Source organism: Channa argus, chromosome 9 (genome assembly GCF_033026475.1).
Source record: "Channa argus isolate prfri chromosome 9, Channa argus male v1.0, whole genome shotgun sequence".
Taxonomy (NCBI): Eukaryota; Metazoa; Chordata; class Actinopteri; order Anabantiformes; family Channidae; genus Channa; species Channa argus.
Window position 1 is genome coordinate 5,791,545 of NC_090205.1, and position 27,649 is coordinate 5,819,193.

The window sequence follows — 27,649 nt, forward strand, 5'->3', positions numbered from 1 at the left end:
TAAATCTAGCGTTGATTTAAAAAAAATACATTGCATGGTAACGTACACAATATGCTCCAAAACGAATCTTGTGTGTCTAATGGTGCTGATCATATATTCCCCTGAAGTCAGACTCATTGAACAGAACTGGCAGCAGTGCAGAGATATTGGCTCCTGAATGTTTTGGAGCAATGCTCGCCCTTCTGACCAAGCAGGGAATCTCAACAATTTCTGCCTAATTAGTACGTGTTGCACCTTTTAATTTAGTGTAATGTGATAAAGATCAACACCCGAGGGGCTGTGCAGAGCCTGGTGGTAGTCGGTACAAGAACATAGAGAAACAGGATGGAGCAAAGTGCATTGATTTTAAGTTTTTTTACCAGCTCTGGTTTAAGTTGCAAACTGCAGCTTAATACAAAAACTACATCAGTTTAGTTGCATAAAAACAACAACATAGGAGACAGAGTGGGCTGATAACTATTTTCAGATGTGGATTAATACACATTTGGTGCTGTAGTGTGTATTTACAGTATTAGAACACAGTATGTGGGTGACCAAAAAAAAAAAATCTAAACATACAGTGTTGGAATATGAACGAATCTGTCACTGTGTAGCTCACTGATGTGTTTTTAATCGTTTCTGGACAATAGAGCTCTGTGGCACAGAGGAATACGCTACAATAAATCAGCCATGGTTACACAGACAGTGCTTATTACAGGGATCAACTCTGTGTAGATTTTTTTTTCCACGGGATTTGCGGCCAATAAAAACTATATAGAATATTGCCAACCTCATCCTTTAATGCTGCTTTTCAATATCTTTGCACGATTAACTTTCATGTCTCCTTAAAAATATAACACATCACCATTCCGTCCCTACCGAGTGATTTCAAACATGCTCAGGATGAGCTTTTATTCTTCTCTTCGACCTCTGAGATCCTAAATAAAGTAATTTCTCATACAGGTAAATTTATTTCATACAAATAATCTTTTGAATTCAAGGGCATAAGGGGTCCGAAAAGTCACGTTTTAACACTGTGTCACAGCAGCTTTCACTAAAGTGGGATAACAAGACATCCTTGAAATTGCCTACTCTTCATCATACGCTAGGAATCAGATTCAGTGTTTGACAGTGGAATCGCCTCAGCCAAACTGTGCATGCAGCCTTTTATTTCCAATGCTCTGCTGTGCTCATTAGAAGCCTGCTTAATCCGGATGCACAAAGCAGTTGCTGCACCACAAAGAAATCAATTATCACTACAAAGTGCTTTTTGTTTCACACATGGGCTGGATATTTTAAGCTCTAGTAGCAAAGGAATCATTGCACCTGAAGATGACTACATGACCGAATCAAATAAACATGATTCACCAGATAGGAGGAAGCCTGAGTCTCCTCTTGGATATCAATTCTCGGGAAATGTACCAACGGTTGGATATTAAAAAAAAAAAAAAAAAAAAAAAAAAAAAAAAAAGCCAAAGGGATTTTGTAAAAATAGAATATGAAATAGAGACAGATCAAAAGGTAGAGGAGAGTAGATCAGACTTCTCAATCTGGCCTGATCGTCTTCATTGGCTGGAACAAACTGAAAATAGCTTAAATGGACATTCAGTACACATTTTATTGAACTATTTCAAAAAACTACGACATCAGTCGATGGCAGCAGCCCCTAGTTGACACAAACAATAAAGTCTCAAAGAGCTGTGCAGTCACTACTGAAACCTATGTAATATAAGCCAGTGCCAGCATTGAAATGCTTGACCAAGCATTCTCTTCCCCAGTGCTTCACTGTCAGAACAGAATTAAAATTAATGAATAATTGGCTTATCAAGCAAAAGCAAAAGTAATTATATGATTGGTTAGAGGGCAGAGTCTCGCAAAAAAAATATTGTATTTAATGAGTCTGGATGACAGGTAGCTCCACCAGCACCTTAAATAAAATTTTTTATTCATACCGTATGTTTAAGTCAATCTGAGCAATAATAATAATAATAATAATAATAATAATACATTTGTTAAGTAAATTATGTAGCATTTTTAAATAAGTGCTGCATTTTGATTCATGAACTACAACTACAATAATAATATATTGCTTTTATCTATTCCTAACGAATAAGGCTGAACACATACTTGTGACAAAACACGGTTTTTCAAATCTCAAAACATGTAAACACCCAAAGCCCCTGCAAACACAGGCTTCATATAAAACCACAGAAGAAGTGAGTGAGCGTGGAGGAATAATGCTTAGTTGGTGATAATTAACATTTGGACTAACTGAATATGCATTATTAATATGTTGGGTTTAGGATTAGGTTTGCATCCCCCTATACATTAATATGACATTGAACGGAATGTAAACCCAAAAACCCTAAACCTGCCATAAAAATAATAATGTTCATAGAGCTTAGTACAAATGTTTCTCATTAGAAGTAAATGATTATACTGGCGTAAAATATTGAAAATTACAAAAAACCAGATGAAAGAACAATTGAACAATTTCCGAATGTGCATTCAAATATTATGTTAATGAAAAGAAAATCAGTTTTACTATTTTTGATTTCTCAAAATGAGGGAACGGAAACTTTTACACCCAACTGTAGTGTTTGTGACCGTCACTACAACAGCCATAGTGTTCTGCTGTTGGACCAGTAAGTAATATTACAGTAGCTAATATCTTGAGCTAAGACATCAGAACTGGTAATGTTGATACTTTGTGTCAAGGTGATGTTTTTGTTATTTTCACTAGCTAGTAGCCATTAAAATCCCCCAGTATCCCTCCATGATATAGCTGTGGGTTGCCATGATTATGGGTATTTCACATAGTCAAATATGTTGATATCAATATATTTAACTGAAGCATAATTTATGACTGTTGACAGGATAAATCCGACAGTGAGCCTGGCTACACATACGCATAATACTGGGATTACGCTCACTTTTCTATGAGGGTTTATGAGTATGTCTTTGTCCACCGTCTTTGCAAGTGCACTGCAGTAAACGTTCACAAATTAACAGAGAATCACGCTAAAAAGAAAGAACTGCAGTGCTAACATCACTGTAGGTACTGTAGCTGTGTCACTACTCCGCATCCACATCTGCTGTTATGTGTCCACCTCCCACCTGTGCTGCACGGGACCAAAAACAAACACGCCCATCATGCTAAAGCTAAACAGCAGTAACCACTGGGATAGAGTTCAAATCAGAGCAAAGACGGTTTCGTCTGTCACAAGAAAGAAAACGATGCAGATAAGCTCTTCATACAGGACCAAGTGGTGTTTGGATTGTTCACGTTTAAGAAACTATTATTATTATTATTACTACTATTATTATTAACAGGTTTTACTATTAAATAATCCAATGCCTGTTACAAAAGTCTGTGTTTTTAAAAAGCTTGTTTTTTTCCAGCACGCAGTCCCAAAGCCTTAATTCACAGCGTGTTTGTATTTTTCACTTGATAAATGAGTTAAGCGATTTATCAAAGTTGTCATCTATTAATGTTCGGTGAATGATTATTTTGACTAATTGTGTCACAGAACACACAGAACACACAGAACAAAGTCTACAGGCCATTAGAGAGAGAGAGAGAGAGACAGGGCATCAAAATAAAGAAATGTCTTTTTTCTCCATCTGGGGACATGTTTTAACCATTTCTTTGCTTTTTTTTTTTTTTCAGTCACATCAGAAACATCACATATTCAAATATTAACCTAAACAAAATTAAAAAGCCCCCCAAAAAACCATGTGACGTATTATAATGACCTCATAACTTTCTGCTGCCGGACAATAAAACCACATCTGTAAAAAATGTATGGCAATGACAAACCCCAACAAAGAAAGGCAGACTGTTGGAGAGGTCAATCAACAGACCGCAGTGTCAAGAATATCAAAGGATAGAGTGATTTTATCTGGTAACAGATCGGCCCCAGACCTCTGTGGGGCATTGATAAAGCTCCATATGATACCTCGCATGGGTTTTGGGGATCACTGACCTCTGCTCAGTGAAAGCCTGGTTAGAACCAAAGGTATCAGTTGACAATCGGTCCTGGCTGAATTCAAGGAAGCACACATCAATACAAATGATTGAGAGACACAGCCCCGGTTTACTGTCGCACTTCATCTTCCTGAACGCTCCATATTATCTAAAGAGACCTGTAAGTCTGTAATTTACAGGCAGCCTCCAGGATGTTTTACTGTGATATCGAGAGCTTTACCGATTACACACATCTCATCTGCCAACATTAATTATTCAACACTCATTCAAGACTGTAGTGAAACAGGATTTGTGTTAATTTTCTGTTGGATTATGGGATTTTGGAGGCACTTTATATAACTGCTTGGTAATAAATTAATAATGACATGTTTTTTTTTTAATCAAAAATAATAATGGGGTAACAATGAACACGGATGATAGAAAGGTTAAGTAATAGGATGATACTGGGGAGAAGAAGAGTTTAGGAAAACTTCTCTCTTAACTCTTTTACTGTGACAGTACATGATTCCTTGTGCCTTGGTCCAAAAGTTGGATTTTCAGAATCAGCAGATTATAAAAATAACTAAAAAACACAGTTTACTTTGAAGTTAAAAGATTCAATATTGATTAAGTAGACTTTTTTTTAGACCACATCTTGCAGAGATCAATTCCAGCGAAGGGGTAGATTAAAAAAAAATTAAATTGAATGCCAGTTCCATCTACTGAGCAAGCACTGGCTCATGGTGGGGAGTTTCACACCAGTGCTTTACATAGCATTTTGTGGGCAGTCAAGTCGAGATGCATTTATAGCCACGATGTCTGCGTCACTGTGCCGCATTCAGGCAGTTCAAAGCTGCTTTAACATCCCGAAAAGCTCCAACGACACAGAAAACCACATTTATGCACAGTAAGAATATGAATTCAATGACAAAATAAAACATTTCTAAATGGTTTCTTGGCAATGAGACTCCACAATTTGTGCTTACTTCAATGGATCATACTGATCCTTTCTTTGCTTTACGCTTTGCTCATTTCACCCCCTTGTTTACACCATGACTCCAAGTAGCCCAATGTGAAAATAGTTCACTTCAGTTTGTCATAGAAAGTGGGGATTTCTAGCATCAGCACTGATATGTCCTACATGGGGAAAAGAACAGGCGTGTTACTAATTAACAACGGTGCAGAATGGTTGCGAATGCATGACTGTTGACAGCTGCATTACAAATCTGATATTTTAGGCTTATAAACACGAGTGGATTTCAAACATTTACTCACCAACACTTGTTTAGATTTCCCTACACCCATCTTCCCTTGCATCTCACATCTCTCCTTCTCTTCTATCCTCCAGTAGCTGTTAGAAAAAACGCTATTTACATAAACTTTGCATTATTCATGATCCATCTACTACGATTGGCTGCCGGTACGACCTGATGAATAATGCAAATTCTCTAATGCCGCATCTAAACCTCGGCTCAAGTAATGGCTGCCATGGGAGACGTAAGTTATAGAGTGAAGTAACAGTATACTACAGTGATCTGTAAACTGGAGTCTGGTGCTGAATGTGAGGGGGAAGAACCAGTATTTTCAGCAGGGTGGAATCAATATCTGAGGTTTCTAACAATTAATTTTACAAATACAAGCACAGCACCGTTTTAGCACCGCTATAATACACTGCTTAAAGAGGCCATGTCATGCATAATTCCAAGTTCATATTCTTATTGTGAAGATTTACAAAAATTCTTTTGAATGTTTCACCAACCAGCAAGCTGCTTTTTTTCCTATAATACACCTGCACTAATACTTCTTCAGCTCTTTGTGAAACAGTTATTTGTTAGCTCCTCTCTTTAAGGCCCCACCCCCACTCCAAGTCTGCTCTGTTCTGATTGGCCAGTTTGCTGACATCAGCCAGTGGTCAAGCTGAGCACTTTTGCTCATTGGACTGTATGAAGAAGTTTCTAAGAGCCAATGAAAAGGCCTAAAGACCTGATTCAGCTCATATATTCAGGTCATGTTTGGGAACTTGGGTGATGGTTAGTATGGATACAATCATCACAACTGTTAGGTTATAACAACAACAAAAAAAAAAAACATAATATGGCCTCTTCAAGCTAAGTAACAGAACAGATGTTTACAGCTGCACATTTCAGTGAAACATCTCAATGAGGGCAGTTTGAAAACTGCTCAAGTGGTAATTTAACATTTTTAGGAGACAGAACTCCAAAGCAATTTATTTCTGTTTACCAGCCCCAGATTATAATATCCAACGTTCACACTGATACAACTGATACAGTTACCCCCTGTTTGTATGTTTGCATTATCTTTTTTACTTGGTAGCGAAATGCTACAGATACAAAAGTAATTTGTCCTTCTTACCTGGTTTTAGCAGTGGGTTTAAATTACTCCTGACACTCCTGATAACGGGCGTTTTGCTGTTCTACAGATTCTAATTGCAATGTGTGAATGCGATGACATTTGTGCTGTCTTATTAGCAATGAGTAGCAATGAGTATTTCTCTACATTCATCATTCTCTGTGCTTAAAAAGTCAAACAACGGGGGGGTGGTGACAGGTTACATCAGCTGCTGCTAGTTAAAGTCAGGCTCTGCACTTAGCCAAAGACCTAGAGCTACTGAGCTAAAACAAGCATCAACCGTGAGTGGACTGTCCTACAGTGTTATGCTGTCTCTGGAGTGGATTGCATCATGTTGATTTCAGAAATCACATTCTTCAAATGAAATATTTATTCATATTAATAATTGTGAATCCTTTGGACCGGGGCATTTAGGATTTCAATAATTTAAGTAGAAGACCACACTAGAAAATAATTAAATGAAAATTAGATAGTTTGTGTGTGTGTGTGTGTGTGTGTGTGTGTGTGTGTGTGTATTTCAGGTCTGTATGAATACAACATAAATCAATATCAAATTATTGAGTGTGAACATCCATGTCTAGGTCTGACTCACAATCACACATTGTAATTACATAAATCATTCTCCTCGACCTAACCACAGCATTTAACACCGTGGATCATCACATCCTCCTCAGTCTACAAAGTTGGACTGTCTGGTACGGCCCTGGACTGGTTCACCTCCTATCTTCTTCCTATCTGGGAGGACAGAATATGTCAGCCTGGTTAGTCCCAGATGCTTCCTGATACCTGTGGTGTCCCTCAAGGGTCCGTCCTCGGACCGATCCTTTTTCTTCTATATATATACACCCCAATTCTTTATTGTACAAGCACCCACTTCCTAAATTACCCCCAGAACTAAGTAACAAACTATGGGAGACTGAGGTTTTATTCTCAGCCGCCCCCACTGTTTTCGGAAGTCCCTTCCTGAACATTTGAAGTCCCCACAGAATGTAGCTGCTTCTAAAAAGCACCTGACTTACCTCTTCAAAAAAGCTTTTAAATAACTGGTCCTTCTTTGTTTAGTATTAATGTTTATATATTTTATGCTTCTTTTTCTTGGAGCACTTTGAGACTTGTTTTTAAAGACATACAAATACATTTATAAATTAAATTGATTATTATTATTATTATTATTATTATTAGGTATTATCTATGCCATAAAAAAGATAACGCATACATGGGCCATTTGTCACCTTTGGTTTAACATTTGGTTCATTTGAGAGCTTAAATATTTGTAAAGGAATCATTTTATTCTCATCCCAGTAAACCGTCTCTAGGTGATTACCGGTTGAACCTTATTGGCACAGTGGATAGACAGTGGGTGTTGATAATCCTTTCAAACCCTTTGCCAGTAACACTGAATAGAAGAAAGAGAAGATGAAAGTTACAGACTACATAACTATCTGAAGCATATTCATTGCACTCTATAGATTGGGAATTGGTGCAGTGTCACTGCGTGACCAATAAAGCTGGAAATGAAAAGGCCTCCACTGGCGCCACATTCATCAAAATAGATTTTTTTCCAATCCCAACAGACCAGGCAGAAAATATCTCTTTAAATAGTCTCATATCATGTATCCATTTTATTTTTTTCTTACTCATTACAATCAAAAAGCATTTTGTTCAGTACACTGATCTGCAAAAGACAACAGCCTCTGGATATTGAAAGACACACGAACATGGGCGATTTAATACCACGGTACCTGTCCTTTTAATGTTCGAAATGAATTGCACCTTTGTAAATAATGTTGCAAATCAAAGACTGCTATTTAATGTTTGCATCGACATGCATATGGGCTTTAATTTTTCCAGGGATTAAGGTTAAAGGATTAGCTTAAAACAGACATTCATGTCTGGTTATTTTGTGCATTAAAATAATTCCAATGTTTTCCTTTTTTTTCCCAGAGAATATATTGTGACGATTTTGACATAAATTACATATTCTGTAAAAACACACTGTCTGTGGCACAGAAGGAAAGGAAATAACACTTCATGCATACACACAATATACAGCAAACTTGAAAAGACAGTTTAAGACAGCAGCATCTGTCTGCGTACGGCCTCCACAGCACACAGCCAAGCAATTAAATTGATATTGATATGAAGAGATGAAGATAAAATACAACCTGCTAAACTCACTTTATTTTGTGTTTCTGCAGAGCTGCAGTTACTCGGGGATCACGCAGAAAGCTCTGAAATGCTGTATTTACTCGATTTAACCAAATAAACACAGGCCTCGGCAGCACTGCTCTGTATTCAACGTCAGCTTTGAAAATCAAGATGGAGATTGCTTCTGATGGAAAAATAAACTGACTTTTTCGCACAAAGTCCACCCAGTAATCTGTCCAGGTAAAAACCGAAAACGGTGACCCTGTCCTGCCAACAACAACAATTATCAACATTGTACTGGAATGTAGAAAAATGCCCTTAATGATTGGCAATGTGTCAAATTGTAATTTCAAAAAGAAGATTAAGTTGATGTTTTTTTTGTAGGTGCCATTTAAAAACAATATTATTATTATTTTGAAAAAATGTTACATAGGTGATAATGTCTGTAATTTATTTGCCTGGCATTTACTTCAAAAATAAATTATAATATACAGAAATTGATGAAACAAAATGGAAAATATACAAAAAAAAAAACAGTTTTAGCTACGTAAAAAAAATCAGATAAAGTATCTTTCACATAATCCTCATGATAATAACAATAATAATCAATACAAACAATAATCAGTTTTTATTCTTCTACATACTGACATTATATTGCATCATGTGCCATGAACTTTAATAGCATTAACTTGATTCCACGTACTTAAGCCAGTGTCTCTAAGTCTTTACGCTGTGCATTACTTGCAGTTCCTCTTGCCTTTAAGAAGTGTGCTGTACGTTTAAACGTGTAGAAAAGTGCCAGTGCTGTCCCACCGCAGTGTTCTGCCTCATTTACCTTTTGATAAATTCATCAGGCCTTGAATGTGTACAGCAGTTAGGTGTTACTTGAATGCCTGCTTCACATTCATTAGCCGAGTGAATCTGCAGCTGCATCATCTCCATCACGTGCACATACACACACACACACACACACACACACACACACACACACACACACACACACACAGACACTTCCACTGTGATGCCGAATGCCAACTCTGCGCGAGCTCATTCCAGGTGCTTCAGATGAGAAATAATTAGTTGTGAAGTATCTGCCTGCTGAGCTAACTTTAAGTATGAAATTGTAAGTAAATACGTGTGCGTGTGATGCTTTGCCACATGGATAACAAATTCTACCTTATAGAAGATGGATGTGTGCTACAATGGTCTCCACCTGCTATGAGGGAATCACTCAAGTTGTAGCAATATTCCTCCAAAGGACCCGTAGTAAAAGAGGGTCATATCAGGCAGTAATGAAAGCGTCTGCTTGTTCCAGCCCAAAGCAAGAGTTTTAAAATGTATGTTTCTACTGATTGCAGGAAATATTCACTTAAAGAATTTTCACAATGGCCTAAAACAGGTTTGGGAGTTTATGTCAATGATGCCATACAGGTTTGCGTGGCATCAATGGTATCAAGTTACACCGTGATATGATATAGTATGATTTTTATTATAGTTAAGAACACATCATCCTTTATTTCTTATAAATCAAAGCCAAAGTCACATGGGGAATATGTAACACAGTTGCCTTTATCAGTTGGGTGCAGCGATGACTTTTTGTCACTCAGATATTCATTTATGTTAATGTTCCTCACGCTTTTATTCAGACAAACCGTGATGAAAGAAGCACAATACACACGCTGAACATCCGCCAGAAATGACTATTTTAGCTTCAGCTTTACTTTTTTAATTGAAGGTAAAAGTTCACCAGGGACCAATGTGGTGGGAAAAATGATGAATTAATCACAAAGAATCGACATTTCAACTTTAACTTTACTAACACAGCCTGTGTGATGCATTTGTTTCAGCTTGACAAAGCCTTTTATTCCACAAAGAGTAAAAGCCAATTCTTTCATTGGACATTTAAATTCATTGACTTCAGGATTAACGTTATTCACATCATGATGGGTTTTCAAATTCAATTTTGTGCGTTTAACTAAAACACTAATGGACCAAGTTGCAGTTTAAATGCAATAAATGAATGAATGCACGCAATGCCACAGTTTTAAATTTCAGATTGAGTTAAACATTAAATTCTCCAAAAGCTTGATTGTAATCTGGTCGACACACAGTAATATTCTCTATAAACACACCCATGAGTTTTTTTTAGTACTGGTTGATGATTGAAGCTGATCATCCACTCGCTCTGATCATTTCAGCGCGTCACAGTCTGCAGCTGCTGCTAACATTTCCCTTGCTGCATCTTTTTCCTTTCAACAACGTGAGTTCCCTTTGCTGGTGACTTTAAATGAACTTCGTAGTTTGTTGTTAGTTTTCTTCCTTTGGATTTCCACAGCACGGAAACGGTCACCTGAACTGAATCTGACTGGAAATACATTCGCTTCGACCTATGATTCTGGTAAATCATTTAATCTCAGTTTACATGAATAGTTAAAAACAAATAGTTTTCATGTTTTTGTTTTAGTATCCAATAACCTTTCTGTTAATGTGAGTGCGTGCAGACCAGAAAAACTAAAATGCTTCTAGGTCCAAGCTACTAAGATTGATGAAGCAAATTGACCAGGATGCTTATTCAGACGTGAGGTTGACACATTTGGTCAATGTTAGATTATTGGAGAGCATGTCTGAAGCTATAGGAGCTATAGAAACACAATATTTTGACTACAGTGCCCAACCCACAGATGTCAGGTGAGATACAAGCTGTAGCCAAGCTGAGAAACATGGTGCATGCTATCACAGAACTCTCTTTTGGGAATAGGGTCACGATCCGATGAGACAGGCGAGCTAGTCAATAATGCTGTGCACACTAGTATCTGCAAAAAGTGACAGAAACTGGTAACGCATTAAACTGTTAAGTGTCCGGGGTGCTGCACTGGTTATGCAGTACTAGCTTAATACAGAGTCACCAATTAAGCTAACATGCATGTCTTTGGAGTAGCTGGAGGAAACCCATGCGTGGTCGGGGAGAACGTGCAAACTCCACACAGAAAGGCTGCAGCCAGCTGGGATCTGATCTAAACCAGGGACCTAACGAGGCGGCGGCGCCAACCATTCCACCACCGTGCTCCAATGACAGCTAGGATGGGCCCCAACCCCCGAGACCCTGAACAAGATGAGTGGCTACAGATCATGGAATGGATCATAACACTAATGTACCAACAGGCCTACTACTTAGATTAAAGGACAGGTTTACAATTTATGAAGTGTGTCTGTAAACAACAGTCAGGTGCCCATACGAACACTGAACAAGGTCTTACTTGCTGTAAGTGTTGCTCGTTTTCACACAGGCCGTCAAGAGATCTATTCCTACAGTCCTTTAAATGAAAGTGATTATCCCAAAATCCATAGTCCCTGTTCTGAGCAAAAATGTATTTAAATGCGTATATAAAGCTGAAACGAGACCTAAGCACCTAAGAGTTTGTGAAATAAAAGGCTTTTTCGCATAGAATTTCCTCCTCCCCTGCACTGCATTTACTTCTTGAGTTGATGTGGAAGTAAAGTAACAAAAAGAGGGAAGTGTGAAGTGAAAACACTGCAAATTTGGAAGATTTCCACCTAATGTGACTAATTTAGAAAGTTGAAGCCTCTAAAGGTTTTGGCCCAGATGGAGGACTGTGGATTTTGGCCGCCATCGGTTACTGTACATACTGTACTGTAGCAAGCTTAAAGTCCTGCATTTACACCTGTTTCAAAGTCTTCTGGGCACGTGAAAAACTGAAACTGACGTATTAGTGGCAACAAACAGCATAAAAGGGTGTTTATCTCGCTATTTCCACACCACCGCTGTTATTTCGTGCACGTTCTACCACATGTTCTACTCAATTTTATTGCAAATTTTCAAATACTCAATTATTGATGGAAAATGGAAGCTGGAAATTTGTGTGGCGTATTTATTTCGACAGTCATACGTGGCGGTAACAGGGATTGCTGTGCATACTTTGAGGCTACAGCTGATGTTGTTGGTTGTGTACAGTTACCATGGTTACACGTTCTGTGGAAAAGGCACGGTGTAGTTGTTTACGTACACGCTCACGTGTCCATGTCCTCATTAAATCCAGCTGTCATTTCTAAACTGTTTGAGCAGAGCTGCTCACTCTCTGTCGTTTCAGCTCAAGCAGCATTAGCACAATGCAGTACTTATACTTTCCATCAATCCTGCAATGTACTCAGTCCTTCTGATAGCAACATGAAAGGTAAAGTACCGCTGATGAGACGTTCACTGCACATAACATCCTATCAGTGCCTGCATGTTTACGTGCTTTGTCTCCATAAACATCAGATAAAATTATTGAAAGACAATGTTAGCGAATGCAGTGTAGCTGTCAATGGCTCTGCAAAACATGTCAAGCAGCTAATTCTGCGTCTCAGCTGCATTGTGTGATACTGCAGATACTTGCAGGTTGTCAAAAAGACTTAACAGGCATTAAAACGACAATTAGATTAGTCGTCCATTCTCCTGTCTTTAGTGGTGGATGAAGTACTCAAAAACTGTACTAAAGTAAAAGTACAAATAAACATACAATAGTGTACTCTAGTAAAAGTATAAGTACCCGCTGAAATCTCTACTTAAGTAAAAGTAAGAAAGATTCATGATTAATATTTTACTAAAAGGGGTTTTTCCTTGGTCCTTTTCTGTGGACCAGTGCTGCTTCACGTTTTGGGGGAGATTAACTCATTAATTGTAACGGACATAAATGACGGGTTAAGGATTTGATGCTTCTTTTCAGTTTTATTTCTAAACTACTCATGTCAAATGAAGGCAACACCAAGTTCAAGTTCGGGAAGCCGAAGAGTAAAATTGTTGCATGCCAGCTCACTTTGAGTACTGCTTATATGCTAAATAAGTCTTTTGCATACCTGTCTCTCTAGTGATTGATTTTCATAATCAATTGGAAAAAGTGGTTTATTATGAAATGTGAAAAGTGACATGATTGTAACGCAAGTTTGATTAGAAATGCAGTGGAGTAAAAGTCAGAGTAGCCACAATTAAATCTACCTAAGTAGAGATATGTGAAGGATGTACCTAAGTACAGTAACAAAGTACTCGTTCTTTCTTACTTTTCTACCAATGCCCATCTTTGACTTTAGTTTAGTTTCTATTTGCTGACAGAAATGTGACACATTGTCAGTTGGTACAACTCCACAATATTTCTAGTAAAAGACAATTGAAAAAAAAAAAAAAGACAGATACTGTGTTTTTAACATAAACAAACTAAAAACCCAAGTCCCTTCGTGTAAGCTGAACCATTAGGAAAGTACAAGAAGATGTATTCCCCCTCTTCTGAGGTAAGCAGCGTACAGGCCAAACACCAGGCTAAGCTGCTGTCCACTCAGTGCACAAAGATAAAACTGATCCTATCCAACTCCTGGAGAGAGACTCCAATAAAAGTCCAATAAATAATAGTAAATAACAGTACAGTAAATACTTATTATGTGTCTTCTATGGTAATGAGTCAATACTTCTGATTTGCATAATCTCACAAGTTGTGTCCACATTGTGTGAACCCTGAAAGACATTTTTCATGCTGTAAGTCTGTCTCCTGTACATACACAAAAGATTGCTTCTTAAAGTGATAAACTCCACAGGCCTTGTTCCGTGCAAAAATCTGCACAATACTGGAAAAAAATCTGACATTGCAATATTATTTTCCCCTGTGATATAAACTGCAATATGAAAAAAAAAACAATTTTTCACTGGATAATCTCAATAGCTCTATTAACTAATTGATTAAGAATGAATCCTTCCATAATAATTGGGCTTATTTTGTTCATCTGCATAGAAATGCACTCCTCCCTTCAGTCCCACTGTAATACGGAACGTCTTCATTTAAAAAATGGCAGATTTTTGAATACGGGCTGGGAGCTGTGGAATTCCTTCCAAGCCACAAACAATAAAACAATAACGTGGTAAAAATACCTCTGTAAAATGTAAAATGACTATTACCTACTTATGATTTTCATTTAGGATGTCGGATATGTCCTCTCAAACCGCTCAGCGGCCCCTGCCATGTCTGCTAGCCTTAGCTGCTAGCATTAGCAGTCTGTGATGAAGGGTGCATTTGTTTTAATTCCCACGTAGCAGGAGTGGGTGGCAGATTAGCAGTCGCTGCAAGTTAACAGGATTCAAAGGTCCTGAAGTGGGAAGAGTAGGAGCCTGAACAGACTTCTCTTGTGGATTATCATAACAAATAGCAACACATTTTTCCTTTGTATCAAGCAGCAAAAAAAGTTGCAGCATTATAAGTTGGACATCGCACGTCCTGCGACATCACACGTCATCGCCAATGCTGAAAAGTGAAACGTATCTAAAGCTAACACGTGGCTTCGGTAACCTGAATTATTCACATCAAGTGTATATTTTCTACAGTCCTTTTTTAGTATACAAAGACTGTAGAAGTATTTTTTTTTTCCAGGACAGAGCTTCCCACGCAAGTTGCGGTGGCAAAATTTTTTTGCACAGATGAAGGACTGAGCATTTTGGCCCCTATCACTTACATATGAAGCATCTCTTGGAGGGACCTCTGAGAGGTCTGTAAGATTAGAAACGGTTACGGCAGGTCCAAGTTGTGTCAGTGGGCAACTGATTTGAGACAGACTCCAGTTGTGAACCCATCTTTTAATAATGAATGTGAACATGGGTGTGTTCAGTCAAGGTGATCCAGGTCACTGATCTCATTCCTGTTGCCCTCTCATTGAATGAATGAGGGCAGGTTCTGTGCACATACTGCAGGTGAAATGATGAAGGTCGAACAGATCAAAATGCTGTAAATTAATAAATATTACAGCCTAAGTGAGACAATGTGCCAGAGTCCTTCATATGTTTGGTCCAGTCACAATTAAACACTTCACACTGTTTATGAGGCACTAGTATAAAAAAAGTCTGTTTATATCTCATCACCCTGGCAGGGACAACTTACAGGGACAAGTAAATGACAGTGAGCGCTGAAGGGGACGCTCCCCCTGACCCCTCCCTCGCGTTTTCGGTCTCGTTTCTCTGACAAAGTGCCCGTTTGTGGTCAGTAATTAAGAATGGCGTGTACTTATATCACGACATAAACAGTTGTTGACGGGGTCCGTTCCCGTTGCTTGATTCTTAATGATGCAAACGAGAACCGGTAAATGTATAACCTGAACTAATTAATACATTATTATTATTATTAAAATGTTAAAATAGGCTATTTTAACAATCAAGATCTATTTAATTTAATTTTGTTCCATTTATTTACAGAATTTCTATTTGTAAATTGAATATTACCGTTAACTAAATGCTCTTTAGGCCTTAGCTTCATTATAGTCAGCAGTTCTTCTTGTATGAGTCTCATTTATGAATATTTTTCATGTAGTGACCTTTTTAACTCCACAAACGCTCCTTTTGCGTGTTGTATATTGTATGATAATTGGTTTTCTTTGTCCATAGTTTCGGTGTTAGTGTGAAGATTATACCCACGCAGGTTCACTTAATAAAGACCCCTGACTACATGCTGATGATGCACTGTTCCATGCGAAAGCCGCTGCAGAAGGACCAGTGAGGGGAAGCGTCTCCGGCACCAGACAAAGGCCATGCAAAGCAGGCATGACACATCTCCGCTCGCATTCTTTTTGTTTCTCTGCGTTAAATATGAGAGCAGCGTTTTGACCTCCAGGAGCATCTCACCATTTCATCTCAGCAGAGCGTGTCAGACCCGATCACAGCACACATTTGAGAACCACAGGACTGTCATAAATGAGTAATGCAGCTGTCAGTTTAGCTCAGTTCCTCACCTTAACATAAAGTGCTTGAACACAAGTCTGGTGTCACACTCGCCCTCAGAGAGCACAGACAAACAGATTAAATGATGTCATGCCTCTGGTGTATTGATTTATCGAGGAGTCGCTTTTACATATTAACATGACAAGGAAAGAAAGCAAATCCCATTGCTTTTTCATATATCCAACACAGCAACGGTATCCAAAATGTTTAGAGGCCTTTTCTATTTTTAGTTGTAGCGCCAGAAATGAAAACGTTATCCCAAGGGTGCAGCTGGAGCACAGGTCATTGGCTCACATAAATAAAATGCTCACTGCCTTACAAGCATGTAGGAATTGGATCAGAAACTGTACTTAAAAGAGTAATTAGTGCAAGACTTATGTAAAAGGGTTCATCCTCTGGGAGGCATGAATGTCCTTGGTGAAATTTAAACTCAGTGCTTTTGTGTAAAAGTGGAGAGGAGTCTGCAAGGAAATATGACCAGAAACCCAGAGGGCAACAGGCTGATTATATTTTTTGATTTGAGCTACGGTGATAGAATCTCTCTCCTTCATTTCTTTAAAAAAGAAATACCCTCCTTTTATATCAAAACTTGTCAGAATTGTGGGAAACCAGATCAAAAATAGGAATCAGAAAGAGGCAGGAATGAAACACACAGACATAAAATTGGCAAAAAAAAAAATCGTGATGTCCATGTTCACCGGTGACAGAATGAGCTTTTCTATGTCATTTCTGTTCCTATGCTGACAGTTAGTATGTGAATCACTATTGTTTCACTCATTGTTCAGCTATATGTTGCAGCAAACTGAAACCTTTACTGCAGCGGTTGAATCAGATACAGTATAAATGCTGCACATATTGCTGTGATTTCCGGAAGTTCCACCTTTTATGAGCATCTGACATCGACTGTAAAATCAGCAGTAAAAGCCCACTCAGTTTGCCAGTTTACAAGGCAACTCAGGCTACTCTAAAGCTAATGTGGTCTAATGAAAACACCTCTGCAATGAATCCTGCATTGGTGGAGGATGTATAATGTTCATATTTGGTTAAAACTGATTCAAATGAATGGGTGTTTTAAGTGCTTTTGAATTGCACTTTGCTATGCTGAGAGGTGTCTCTAATAAATTTGACCGACCTGCCCACAGTACTGCGCTGAGAGTAGGCTAAATATTAGCCGGATGTGGGGCTACTAAGGAAATATGTAGCCGAAAAGTTAAGTATTCTTGCATATTTACCTTTAATTCAGGTACCATGAGTTTGGAAATAGGGGCAGCCGGGAAACACACATGATGTTTTCAATATTTATCTAACTTGTGATTTTCATAAGTGATTATTCCGTGTTTCTAATGTAGAAAATTCACAATTTGACTCCAAATGGAGCTAAATGCCTAGTGATCAAAGCAGAAGCCAAAGAAAACAGAAGCCTTCGCATTCAAGAGGCAGAGAGCAGTGACTTTGTGTCATCTTTGACTGATGGATCATCTCATTTGCTCTGATCTCCACAAGTCATCAACTCACATATAACTGGAAGCACCCATGCAATCAAACACAACACTGCACAGGTCCAAATACAAAATTGAACAAAAAATAAAATAAAATCACCCCGTGGGGAAAAGCAATCTGTCTTCAGCGGAACCTGCAGCAGACTGTGTGCATTTCCATGTAGGAGTGGAGCGATAATAACATCAGCCGGTCTGTACAGTACAGCTGTGGCCAGTCAGCACTTTCTCCTCACAAACACACATCAGCAAAAACATGCCCGAAAACTGACTCGTAAAAAAAAAAAAAAAATCTCACATGAAAGCTTTGTGTGCCAAATAGCCCCGAGCAGCAGAGTGAGCGCAGAGATTCCCTTCAGGCTGTCTCCGACTTGTCAATGCAAAGAAATTAACCTGTTTGCCTGACCTTCATTGCGCGCACACACACTCACACACACACACACACGCAACACAGGCAAGGAAACTTGTTCATCTGCACGACACCGACACAAAGGAGCTCGTCTTAAAAATGTAACTTCCAATGACCAACACGCACGCACAGCTTTACAAAATCAACACGATGCCTCCACCTGCAACAATAGGAGGGACAGAGGAGAGAGGTACCAGCCGGTCTGAGCAGCATCCATCCTTTCCCCCCACAGCAGCCGCCGGCTTCAGACTCCACTTACAGCCCGCAGAGGCGCTTACAGGTGCGCGTAAAGGTGCATTACTCACAGTGAGTGGCTCCGGATGCTCCGCGAAAGACGCTCAGAGTAGAAAAGGTAACCATATGCAACAGAAAGAACATTTTCCCAGCCGTGGTGTGGGTATCCGTGTGTCCGCAGAGAGGGGCAAATCAAACACAGATGAGGATCCTCCTTGCTCCTCCAGCACGGAGGGATAGAAGGAGTCTAATGTAGAGGAGCAAGCCGCTCCCTCACCGACACTCCCTCACTGTGAGGTACAGCCCACCTCTCTCTCCCCCTCTCTCTCTCTCTCTCTCTCTCTCTCTCTCTCTGTCTGTGTCTGTCGGTCTGTCTCTGTTTCCGTCTTTATTGGAAGGACAGGAACATTTCTGTGATGCTCGATCACTGATGCCAACGTGCAGAAAAGCAGAAAAGCCGCGCGTGCCCCTCTGAGTTCATTGTAAAACAACAACAACATGCAAACCAACCTTTTTTTTTACCTGATGGAGTGCCACATCACCTGTCAACCTGCAGTCGTTAGCGTCTGGGTGACGTCACTGCAGTGGGCCTGGCTCCAACTCCGACCGCATGCATAAGTAATAAAAGAGAAGTTGGAAAGGAATTAAGTGTATTCTAATAATGCCACGTTCTATTTCATTATATTATGAAATGAGAATGCACACTGTTATCTTTAGAGGGGAAAAGGTTTATTGGAGCATTTCTGAATTGATATTATTTCAACTGAATTACATTTATTCTCATTACTGTAACAAATAGGGTTTTTGTATATTGGAACTGTTTTACTATATTTATATTTATAAGTCATTTTACTTGTACTCAAGTATATTTATTTTCAAGTATTTTATTTCTTTGCAATTTCAATCCTTTTTGTTACTGAGTAAAAAAAAAATGTGTTGGGAAATGACATAGCTTTGTAGATGTTGGTGTTTAGGGGGTTGGAAGTGAATTTTTCATGTTTCATGTGAACATGAAATATGAGATGATTAGATCAAAAATTAGTTTTTTTCCCCGAAATCTATTCCAAAGATGACATGGTAGGAAAAATCAGCTGTCTGCTTAGTTGGCATTGTAATGTTTTCATTTAATTTAAAACCTGCGTTCATGTTTTCATTCGGCATCTGAAATCACAATAGCCAAAAATGCTCCTCCACTGTTTGCATCGCCTGGTTAAGATCTTTCGCCGAAAACGAAAGCACCATTTAATCAAAATACATTTTTTTAAAGGTTACTTTTTCGTTGAGTACATTTTACACCGAAATTTAATCGTACCTAAGTATAATTATACCACATTAACAGTACTTCTACTTGAGTAAAATATTTTAGTCCCCTTTTTTACCTCTGAGCATTATATATTATAATTCAATACAGCGTTGACGTAAAGTGGTTTAGCATGTTAAAGCTGCTGTGCTATGATTTTTTTTTTTTTAGGCCAAAATGTTAAGTCTTGCTTTACATTCACTGCAGGGGAGACCAGGAAGTGTTCTAAAACTCGGCTAGTTCTGAAACAGAAAATGTATCCTGTGATGACGTCATCACTATAAGCTCCCATTAGTTTACTAGTTGACGGGGGAAGTAACTTGTCTTTGATAGCAACAGCGAGGATTTCATGACAAAAATAAAAAATATTTTAGGTAAGAAAATAAACGATATATATTAGACATTTTTGCCCAGTGGTTGAACTTGATGCTACAAAATAAAACTAAAGCTAGTGATACTTTTAGAAAAGCTTTAGAAGCAAACGTCTCCTTACTGCTCTTGTTGGAGTCTCGAAATCGAGAGCACCTCTCCGTAAAGATTCGTTTTGGAGCAAGTCCTTCTTTATTTCTTTATTCTTTTTAAGTTGTAAACTGTAGCTTTAAAAAACCTCAAATATCAGCTTATCTACCTTCACACCCACGTGGTAAAACAGTGAGCTAATACCTGATTGGTGTGGACACGGTTTTGATTGCTCATAAAATGTTACAATTAAACATGTGGGCCAAAGCCTGCAACCCAGGGGGCAGCCAGCTACATACAGCCGGGTCAGTGCTTAAACACATGGGGTCACTAACCCAAACTCGTGTTACCGCACACCGCATATTTTACAATAACAATAATTATACGTTAACAAAATGTGTGATTGTGTAGTAGACGTGCGTCACAGTTTGAGAGATCTACCATGAAAAAGCTACGGAGGAAAGTGTAGCTACCGTCCCCGGTCTTCCTTTGGATAAAATAAGTGTATATTGACATGTATTATTCATGAAAACGTTAGTGATAATCAGTTCATTGTGGCATAATTGATTGATCTTGAGTATAACTGATTCAGTTTTTAATATTGAATTATCTCAAAAGCTTGATGTATTGTCTTGTCATTAAAATGCATTAGCTCAGAAATTTTTATGGCCTTGAGTAGGAAAGTGTTCTGGCAGCTTGATAATGAATTCATTCTCAGTACAACTTCAGCATTTCTATTTGTGGTAGGGCCACTGTGAAACATGTGTTTGCAATGAGGTTTCTTTCTTTTATTTTATTTTTTTTATCTTGTCATGTTTTGTGCAAAGAGCTGAAAATCTACAGATTTGTCTCATTTCAAATTTGTTCTAATGGTTTGTATTTAAAACACAAAACCTGTGCTAGTGTTTAAGGTATATAATAGAACCTGATATATACACGCAGCAGTCTGCAGGCGCATAATGGTTCTATTAGGCTTTAGAGCACAGTGCTTTAAGCTGAGTGCTAACATCAGCATGCTCACAATGATTGTGTTTACTTGCACTTAGGTAATGGGGTCCCGATGAACTTCCTCCTGTAAGTTAATGTCCTAATTGTATGAAATGCTTATGTGCATTTACAGTAACTAGGTGAAATGGGAACGTCCAGGTTCCATCCCAGAACTAAGAACGTCTAATTTAACATCCCAGGCCGATCATTTCTCAACAGTGTCTCATATGACTGAGAGCGTGGAGACAAAATTAAAGGAAAACCTAAATGAGTGAGTGGAGAATCAGATCAAGCCATCAGCTACAGGGCACAGGGGGTCAGTGAATGGTTTGATGATTAAAAAAAAATAAAAAATTACATGAATCATATGCAAAGGCACAATCACCAAAAGACTAACCACCCATGGGATATTTTGGACTGACATGTTTGATGACGCTCTCACCATCACCATCATCAAACACCAAATTAAAGAAAACATCATTAGGAATGATATTGTTCGATCCCACCAGTTCTACAGACTCCTGAATATGTTCTGGTGGCACATAGTGGCCCAACACATTGTTAGGACGCTCTGCTAGATTTTCTTTGAATTTGTCACCTCATCTGTTTGTTGGGGTGGGTATCTACTATCATCTTTTAAAAGTCCGGCGTTAACTATAGTGCTGCTCAACGGTAAAGTAATTAAACTACTAAAACACAAAATACAACAATAATGGAAAGAAATATATTAAGTTTAAAAAGCCATAAACAAAACAATTGGGTTTTACCTGGGACTTGAAGGTCGGGGTCACATGGTCACGGAGTGGCCCATCCCCAGTAGAGAGTATGTTGGACACTCGTATCTCCAATCATCCAAGCTGTCAAAATACTGCTGTTGTGATTCTAGCTGTAAACTACATCGCATCTGTCACAAATCTGTCCTTGCGTTTAGTTTGTCCCAGTTTTTCCCAGCTTTATTTCCTGTCCTTGGCTTTTATTTTGTTGGTCCTCCTGTGTCGCTTCCTCTTACTCTGTTTGGTGTCTTTAACTACCTCGTTTGTCCTGATTTGTTTCACCTGTGCCCTTGTCCTTTTAAACCCGTCTTTCTCCTCAGTTCGTCTTTTCTCTTGTGCCTGTATCCAGTATTCTGCATGCTATGTCCTGATTCCTGTTGGTTTGCCTTGTTTGGACTCGTGTTTTCCTGTTTGTTGCTCTAAGGTTTGGTTATTCTTTTTGTTACACTGGTTTATTTAGTTTGTCCTCCTTTTTGGATTCCTGTTAGTAGTTTGCACTGTTTGTAGTACTTGTTCCTCTTTATGAAGTTATTTTAAGTTGTGTTTCACCTTCACTCTTTCTTTATAATAAATACCCCTTTGCTTTGAACCTCTGCTTGCCGTCTGCTCACTTGGGTCTTTTTTGACAGCATCACTCTTTCATACACTTTGTCCCATTGGCCTTTCTTGCTAAGTTACATTAGCATGTCTGTGCTATACAGTCCATGTGTATAAGCAATCCTTTAATTACATTTTACTATGGACGTTGACTTGTGAAACGTATTCAGTAATAATTTACATGTTAAAGGAATAACCTATAATTCTCACACACTTATCCAATTTCATTCATTTGTAATTCACTTACCAAAAGTTATATATGACCCAATCGATTTAGCCAATGGCTTCAGACTGTCAAACAGGAAGTGGGAGACTCCATAGCTCTTTATTATGGGGGGGTTGCATTGGACTGTGCCATGTTGAGTGTAAACAGAATGAGTTGTTTTGTTTGCAGGGAATAAGTTTTCCTAGTAGACTAAATAACCTCTACAGTGTGATAGTGAGTCCCACAGGAAGTCGTCTTTGTAGGAGCATCTTCTGGTTGTCAGAAGCTGAAGCTCATTACTAGAAAGATTGTTTCATTGCCTGTAAAAATGAGTTTTTGGTGAGAGAACCTGAGTGATAACGGGCTCTGTGAGGCAAGAGTCTAACCCCTGCCAACGACTTTACAGAGAGTTAGGTGATAGCTGGTATAACAAGACACGGGACTCTTCAGAAACACGGGACCAGGATCCGACTCTAGTGCTACTGCTCCTGAGTGTCCTGTACTGATGCCAAAGTTTGCCTGTAGTGTCAAAATCAGACACTGTTGTTTCCATGGCGGCACTCCTGAAGCGTCCATTAGTGACTCCAATGTGCACCTCTGTGGCATTTTGACGCGTCCTTATCTGATGGTGAGGGATGACAATGTGTTGGCAGAACTGAGGCTAGCTGTGGTGTAAGGTCATGACTCCGTAATGTGAACCACGATTCGTTGTTTAGTAGGTACAGCAGTACATTCTGTTAAGGCACAACACCTTAAGGTTTACTAAGCTTTAACTGACAATGGCTTCATTGAAATCAAATAGTTTACTGATTCTTTATAGAGCCATTATAAGCCCTCAATAACATCTTGTGAGCTGCCTGGGAATTTAACGATTAAATGTGGCAAATGGTAAAAATGAGAACTAGAGTGCAGAAAATAAAATGTTACAAAGAGAAAGCAGAAACTAATTGAGTTCATTGCGATTTGTAGTGTAAGTTTAAGAAAGTACTTGACTTATCTTTTGCTCTTAAAAAGGTCACATTCAGAGTATCTCAGTTTCACTTTGCTGAACAACTACATGCAAACTGCAGTGTGTTAGAAAGTGTTGCTCTGTCTCTACATCTTGTTGGCAGAACTGACTCAGTCTGCGTTCTCTGGGTTGCCAGGTTTTTCTCTGACAGCCAGTCTGAATGGCCAATTTGTGGTCACTTGTATGGTCACTGTGTTTTTTGGATTAATGTCTTTTTTCAGATTCTAGAGTCTCACACTACCCACTAAATCCACCATTCTGCATCTCTGTTGGTTCAGTGCTGAATAGTATTAAAGTTTACTTACTGAGTTTTTGTTGCAGATGTCCACGGGCTGGTGCGTGTTCTTTCTTCTGCAGGCCATCTGCTCCATAGTGAGGGTGGGGAGGTGGATGGGCCCCATGACCAGCTGGTTGAGGGAACAGCTCTCCATCTTCTTATGGACACACCTAATGGTAAAACACCCACTGATACTTTTCCGAACTACTTGACAATTCAGCTGAACGCAATGTGTTTTTTATGTAGATTTATTTTTTTTAACTATGATCCCTTTGGTAAAATACACTTGGAGTATTGAGTCCAATAGAAGGCTTTTAATGTGCTCCTGTTGATTCCCTTCAGATATGTTTCAAGACACAGTGTACATGTATATACAATATAATATGTGACTTCTTCTCTTCTAAAACCCCAGACTCTGAGAATATGACAATATTGTTAATGTCAAAACATTTAACTACTAAAAAAATGTCATACTGATTAAAAAAAAGAGAAAATTTGCACGTACGCATCTTAAATTCAGACTCTATGTGAGCAGGGGGCTTGTTTCTACTACAATACAATTATCTTTCATGCAGCAGAAAAATGTGAGAACATCCTTTCGGTGACTAACTCTGCACATACACCAGTCTGCACAGTGAAGGTCAAACACTCAAGAGGGAAAAATAATTAAAACTTTTGAATGGAGGTGAATTGAAAACATTTTCTTGCCATGAAGTTAGAGTTTCTATTCTATTTTTGCACACAAACGGCATAAAATCTACCTGCCTTTGTTCAAACTTGCTTTATTGGTTTTACTCTAAGTGCACTTTTGCAAAACATTTCCACAAATACAGTACAAGATAAACTGGTTAATATTAAGAATGTTATTGTATGAAAGATATACTATTCAACATGTACATAATACTAGACACTATACTTCATTGTACAACAATAACCCAATATAATAAAGGAAATGTCCTACTGTGGTGACAGCCACAGAAAGAGATCAAATGAAATAAAAAAACAACGAGTTGAGGCAGAGTTTGAGGAAGCTCTGTAAGTTTCTGTGTTGTTCTGCTGGTTTTCCCTCAGGCTCTGACACATATTGCTGCTTCCCTGCCAATGTCAGTTTATTCCCCAAGTAAATGTTGAATTTTATTTCGGTCTTAGAGTGTGTTGAATTTGTGGTATTTCGTATTTTATAATGAAAAAAATAAATCATTGCAAATATACTGGGAGGCTATATGACCAGACATACAGAAGTTTTAACATTTAAATATAATGGTAATCATGAAAAAAGAGCAACTTTAAAAACCTCTTAATCTCTGTAGAACTTTTAGTTGATGTACACATTGGAAATAGATATTCTTTTTTTTTGGAGTGTGTTTTAGTGTGGACTGAATGAATAATAATGAATAAATGAAATAAAACATATACAAGTTTCTCGTTGGGATGTATGAAAAAAAATAAAGCTCCATTTGTCGTGTTCCTGTATATTATGCCATCTTATGGAATATTATGCCATATGTACTAAGATGGGCAACTTGGCCTTGCACTGCTACACATCTAAACACAAATGCATTTTGTAGGGAATGTTTTACATTTTTCTGTAACATGAGGATATGTGGATAATTAAATCAAATGGCAAGTTGCAATTGTGTTGATAGTGAATATATATATATTTAAATTCAGAGACAACAAATTTCTTTTCTGCACGGAAGTGAAAGCAAAGCTAACAAGCAGGTAGGTTCACCTGCACTGGCAGGTATCAAAGTGGTTCTGGAATATCATGGAATGGGAAACTGGTTGTCTACAGAAGCTCATATAAAATTAGGGGTCTAAGAAAGTTAGAACTTGTCCTGTATTGATCATTTGTGCCACATTGGAGCAACCTTTAATCTGCAAGCATATCAGTGCCATGATGCAGTTTATTTGTGACTGCATTAGCACACAGTTGCTTATTGACAAGTTAACAATACATAGTGCAGTTCCTCAGGAATTACACATCTTCGCCTAATAAATGTAAGTCCAATATTTACCCTCCTATTAGCTTTAGGTTTCGTTATGCACCAACTCCTGAGGGAAAGAATATTTATAACAGTGCAGCATATTTTGGTCTTTTTGCCAGAAGCGATGCTTGCAGTGCATAAGAAAACATTGCTAATGAGAATTAGCTGAACCTGAACATTACATTTAAAGGATGGGAAAACAAAACAATGACAAAAGAAACACTAGGAAGAAAAAAAGGTGAACAACATTTCTGTTGGTTCTGGCCAAACTTTTTACATTACACAGACGCATCTGAAAGCATTTCCCAACCTTCACACATCAGGTTTCTTTCTCTTAGTTAGTTAGTTAGTTTTCTTTTCCTGCGTTGTCTTTTTCCCTTTAATTAGGGTCAGGTAGAGATGGTACAGTGGATCTAACAAGTGAGTCGGTGGTACAGAGAAACTCCACAATGTTCCCCTGCATTTATGCATCATGTCCTCGGTGTACATCTCTCCCTGCTTCCTACAAATACAGTGAATTATTATTTATCGTGCAACATGTTCAATTCATGTGTGTCTGCCCATGTGTTGCACCTGCACCTTGTTTCCAGTATGATGTGCTGATACCTAATTCCAGCTGATTGTTAAAGTGAAACTAACATTACTATGAAACTTATGAAATGGTAAATAACATATTAGTCCTCTTGAAAGCAGAACTCATAAGAAGAAAACATACCTTTGTCACCCAGGTTTTATCTCCCACAGCCATTAGTTTGTGAAGGCAATGCAACATGTTGTGTGCACAGATAGTTAGAAGTTGCTGGCAGGCTGATAATCGTGACTTTTCATTACTTGTGTTACAGCAAAGCCACATTTGAACGTTAAAAAAATAAAATAAAATGACTGCTCTAAATGAAAGTCTAGCATTTCTTAAATATCCTTTCTATCTTTCCTCTGAAATGCCTGCTGAGATAATTTCATTTCATTACCCGTTTCATTGTTTGATTCTGTGCGGAACAGTTTTTTAGCTTTTCAGCAACCAGTGTGTTAAAAGCAGACTTTCTTTCATATCATATTTAAACATATTGCATATATACATACACTATACTTTGGCCAATTAGAGGTGGGGGTGGAGGGCTTTTTTTCAGAGTACTGAACTAACTGAAAGAAAAAGCCAAAAAACTTCCATAAATCTACTTAAAACTCTGAAAAAGTCGTATCAAAGAATATTTAGTTGTCAGAAATTTACACGTTACAATGAACTACTGCTAGTTCAATATACTTGTACTGCACCTGAATGGGACATTTCTTTTCATTCCATAATTACGCTTCAGTAGGTGAACTGCTATGTCTTAGCAATTCAGTAGGTCCCGATCATGTGCTATGGTGCAGCATGGTTTCATTAATAGACATGACTCAGGTTTAGGCACAAACACGTGCAGAGTAATTTTCCTGTTGACTATTCTCTTTTGTTGTGTTGTCATGCTCGTTCCCTGAGAGGGCATCCAAACATGTTTCCATCTATCAGATTGACAAAAACATTTCAACATTGTCATATTTAGGCAAATTACAAATGAACCTGCAAGGTCATGGCAGTGTTTTAGCTCTAATTGTACCGTGTCATAATTCATTGTAATTAAGTATAATTATTATGGGGGAGGGGTGTAACATTACCCATCTCCACACTCTAGACTGGATTTAATTTACTGATCACAGCAGGTA

At 38.3% G+C, this 27,649-nt stretch overlaps 1 protein-coding gene across 3 annotated transcripts in view; it reads right to left on the reverse strand.

The window, feature by feature from the left end:
- The window catches only part of cntnap5a (contactin associated protein family member 5a), a 93,183-nt gene extending 74,504 nt beyond the window's left edge, over positions 1 to 18,679 (reverse strand). Inside the window, exon 1 of one of the 3 annotated variants that reach the window (XM_067516689.1) lies at positions 18,425 to 18,676. In XM_067516689.1, coding sequence (XP_067372790.1) covers positions 18,425 to 18,497 — 73 coding nt within the window. In that variant the 5' untranslated portion in view covers positions 18,498 to 18,676. Of the gene's footprint in view, positions 1 to 18,424 lie in introns of all 3 variants that reach the window. The other 2 variants (XM_067516688.1, XM_067516690.1) reach the window with 2 other exon arrangements.
- Positions 18,680 to 27,649: the final 8,970 nt, after the last annotated feature.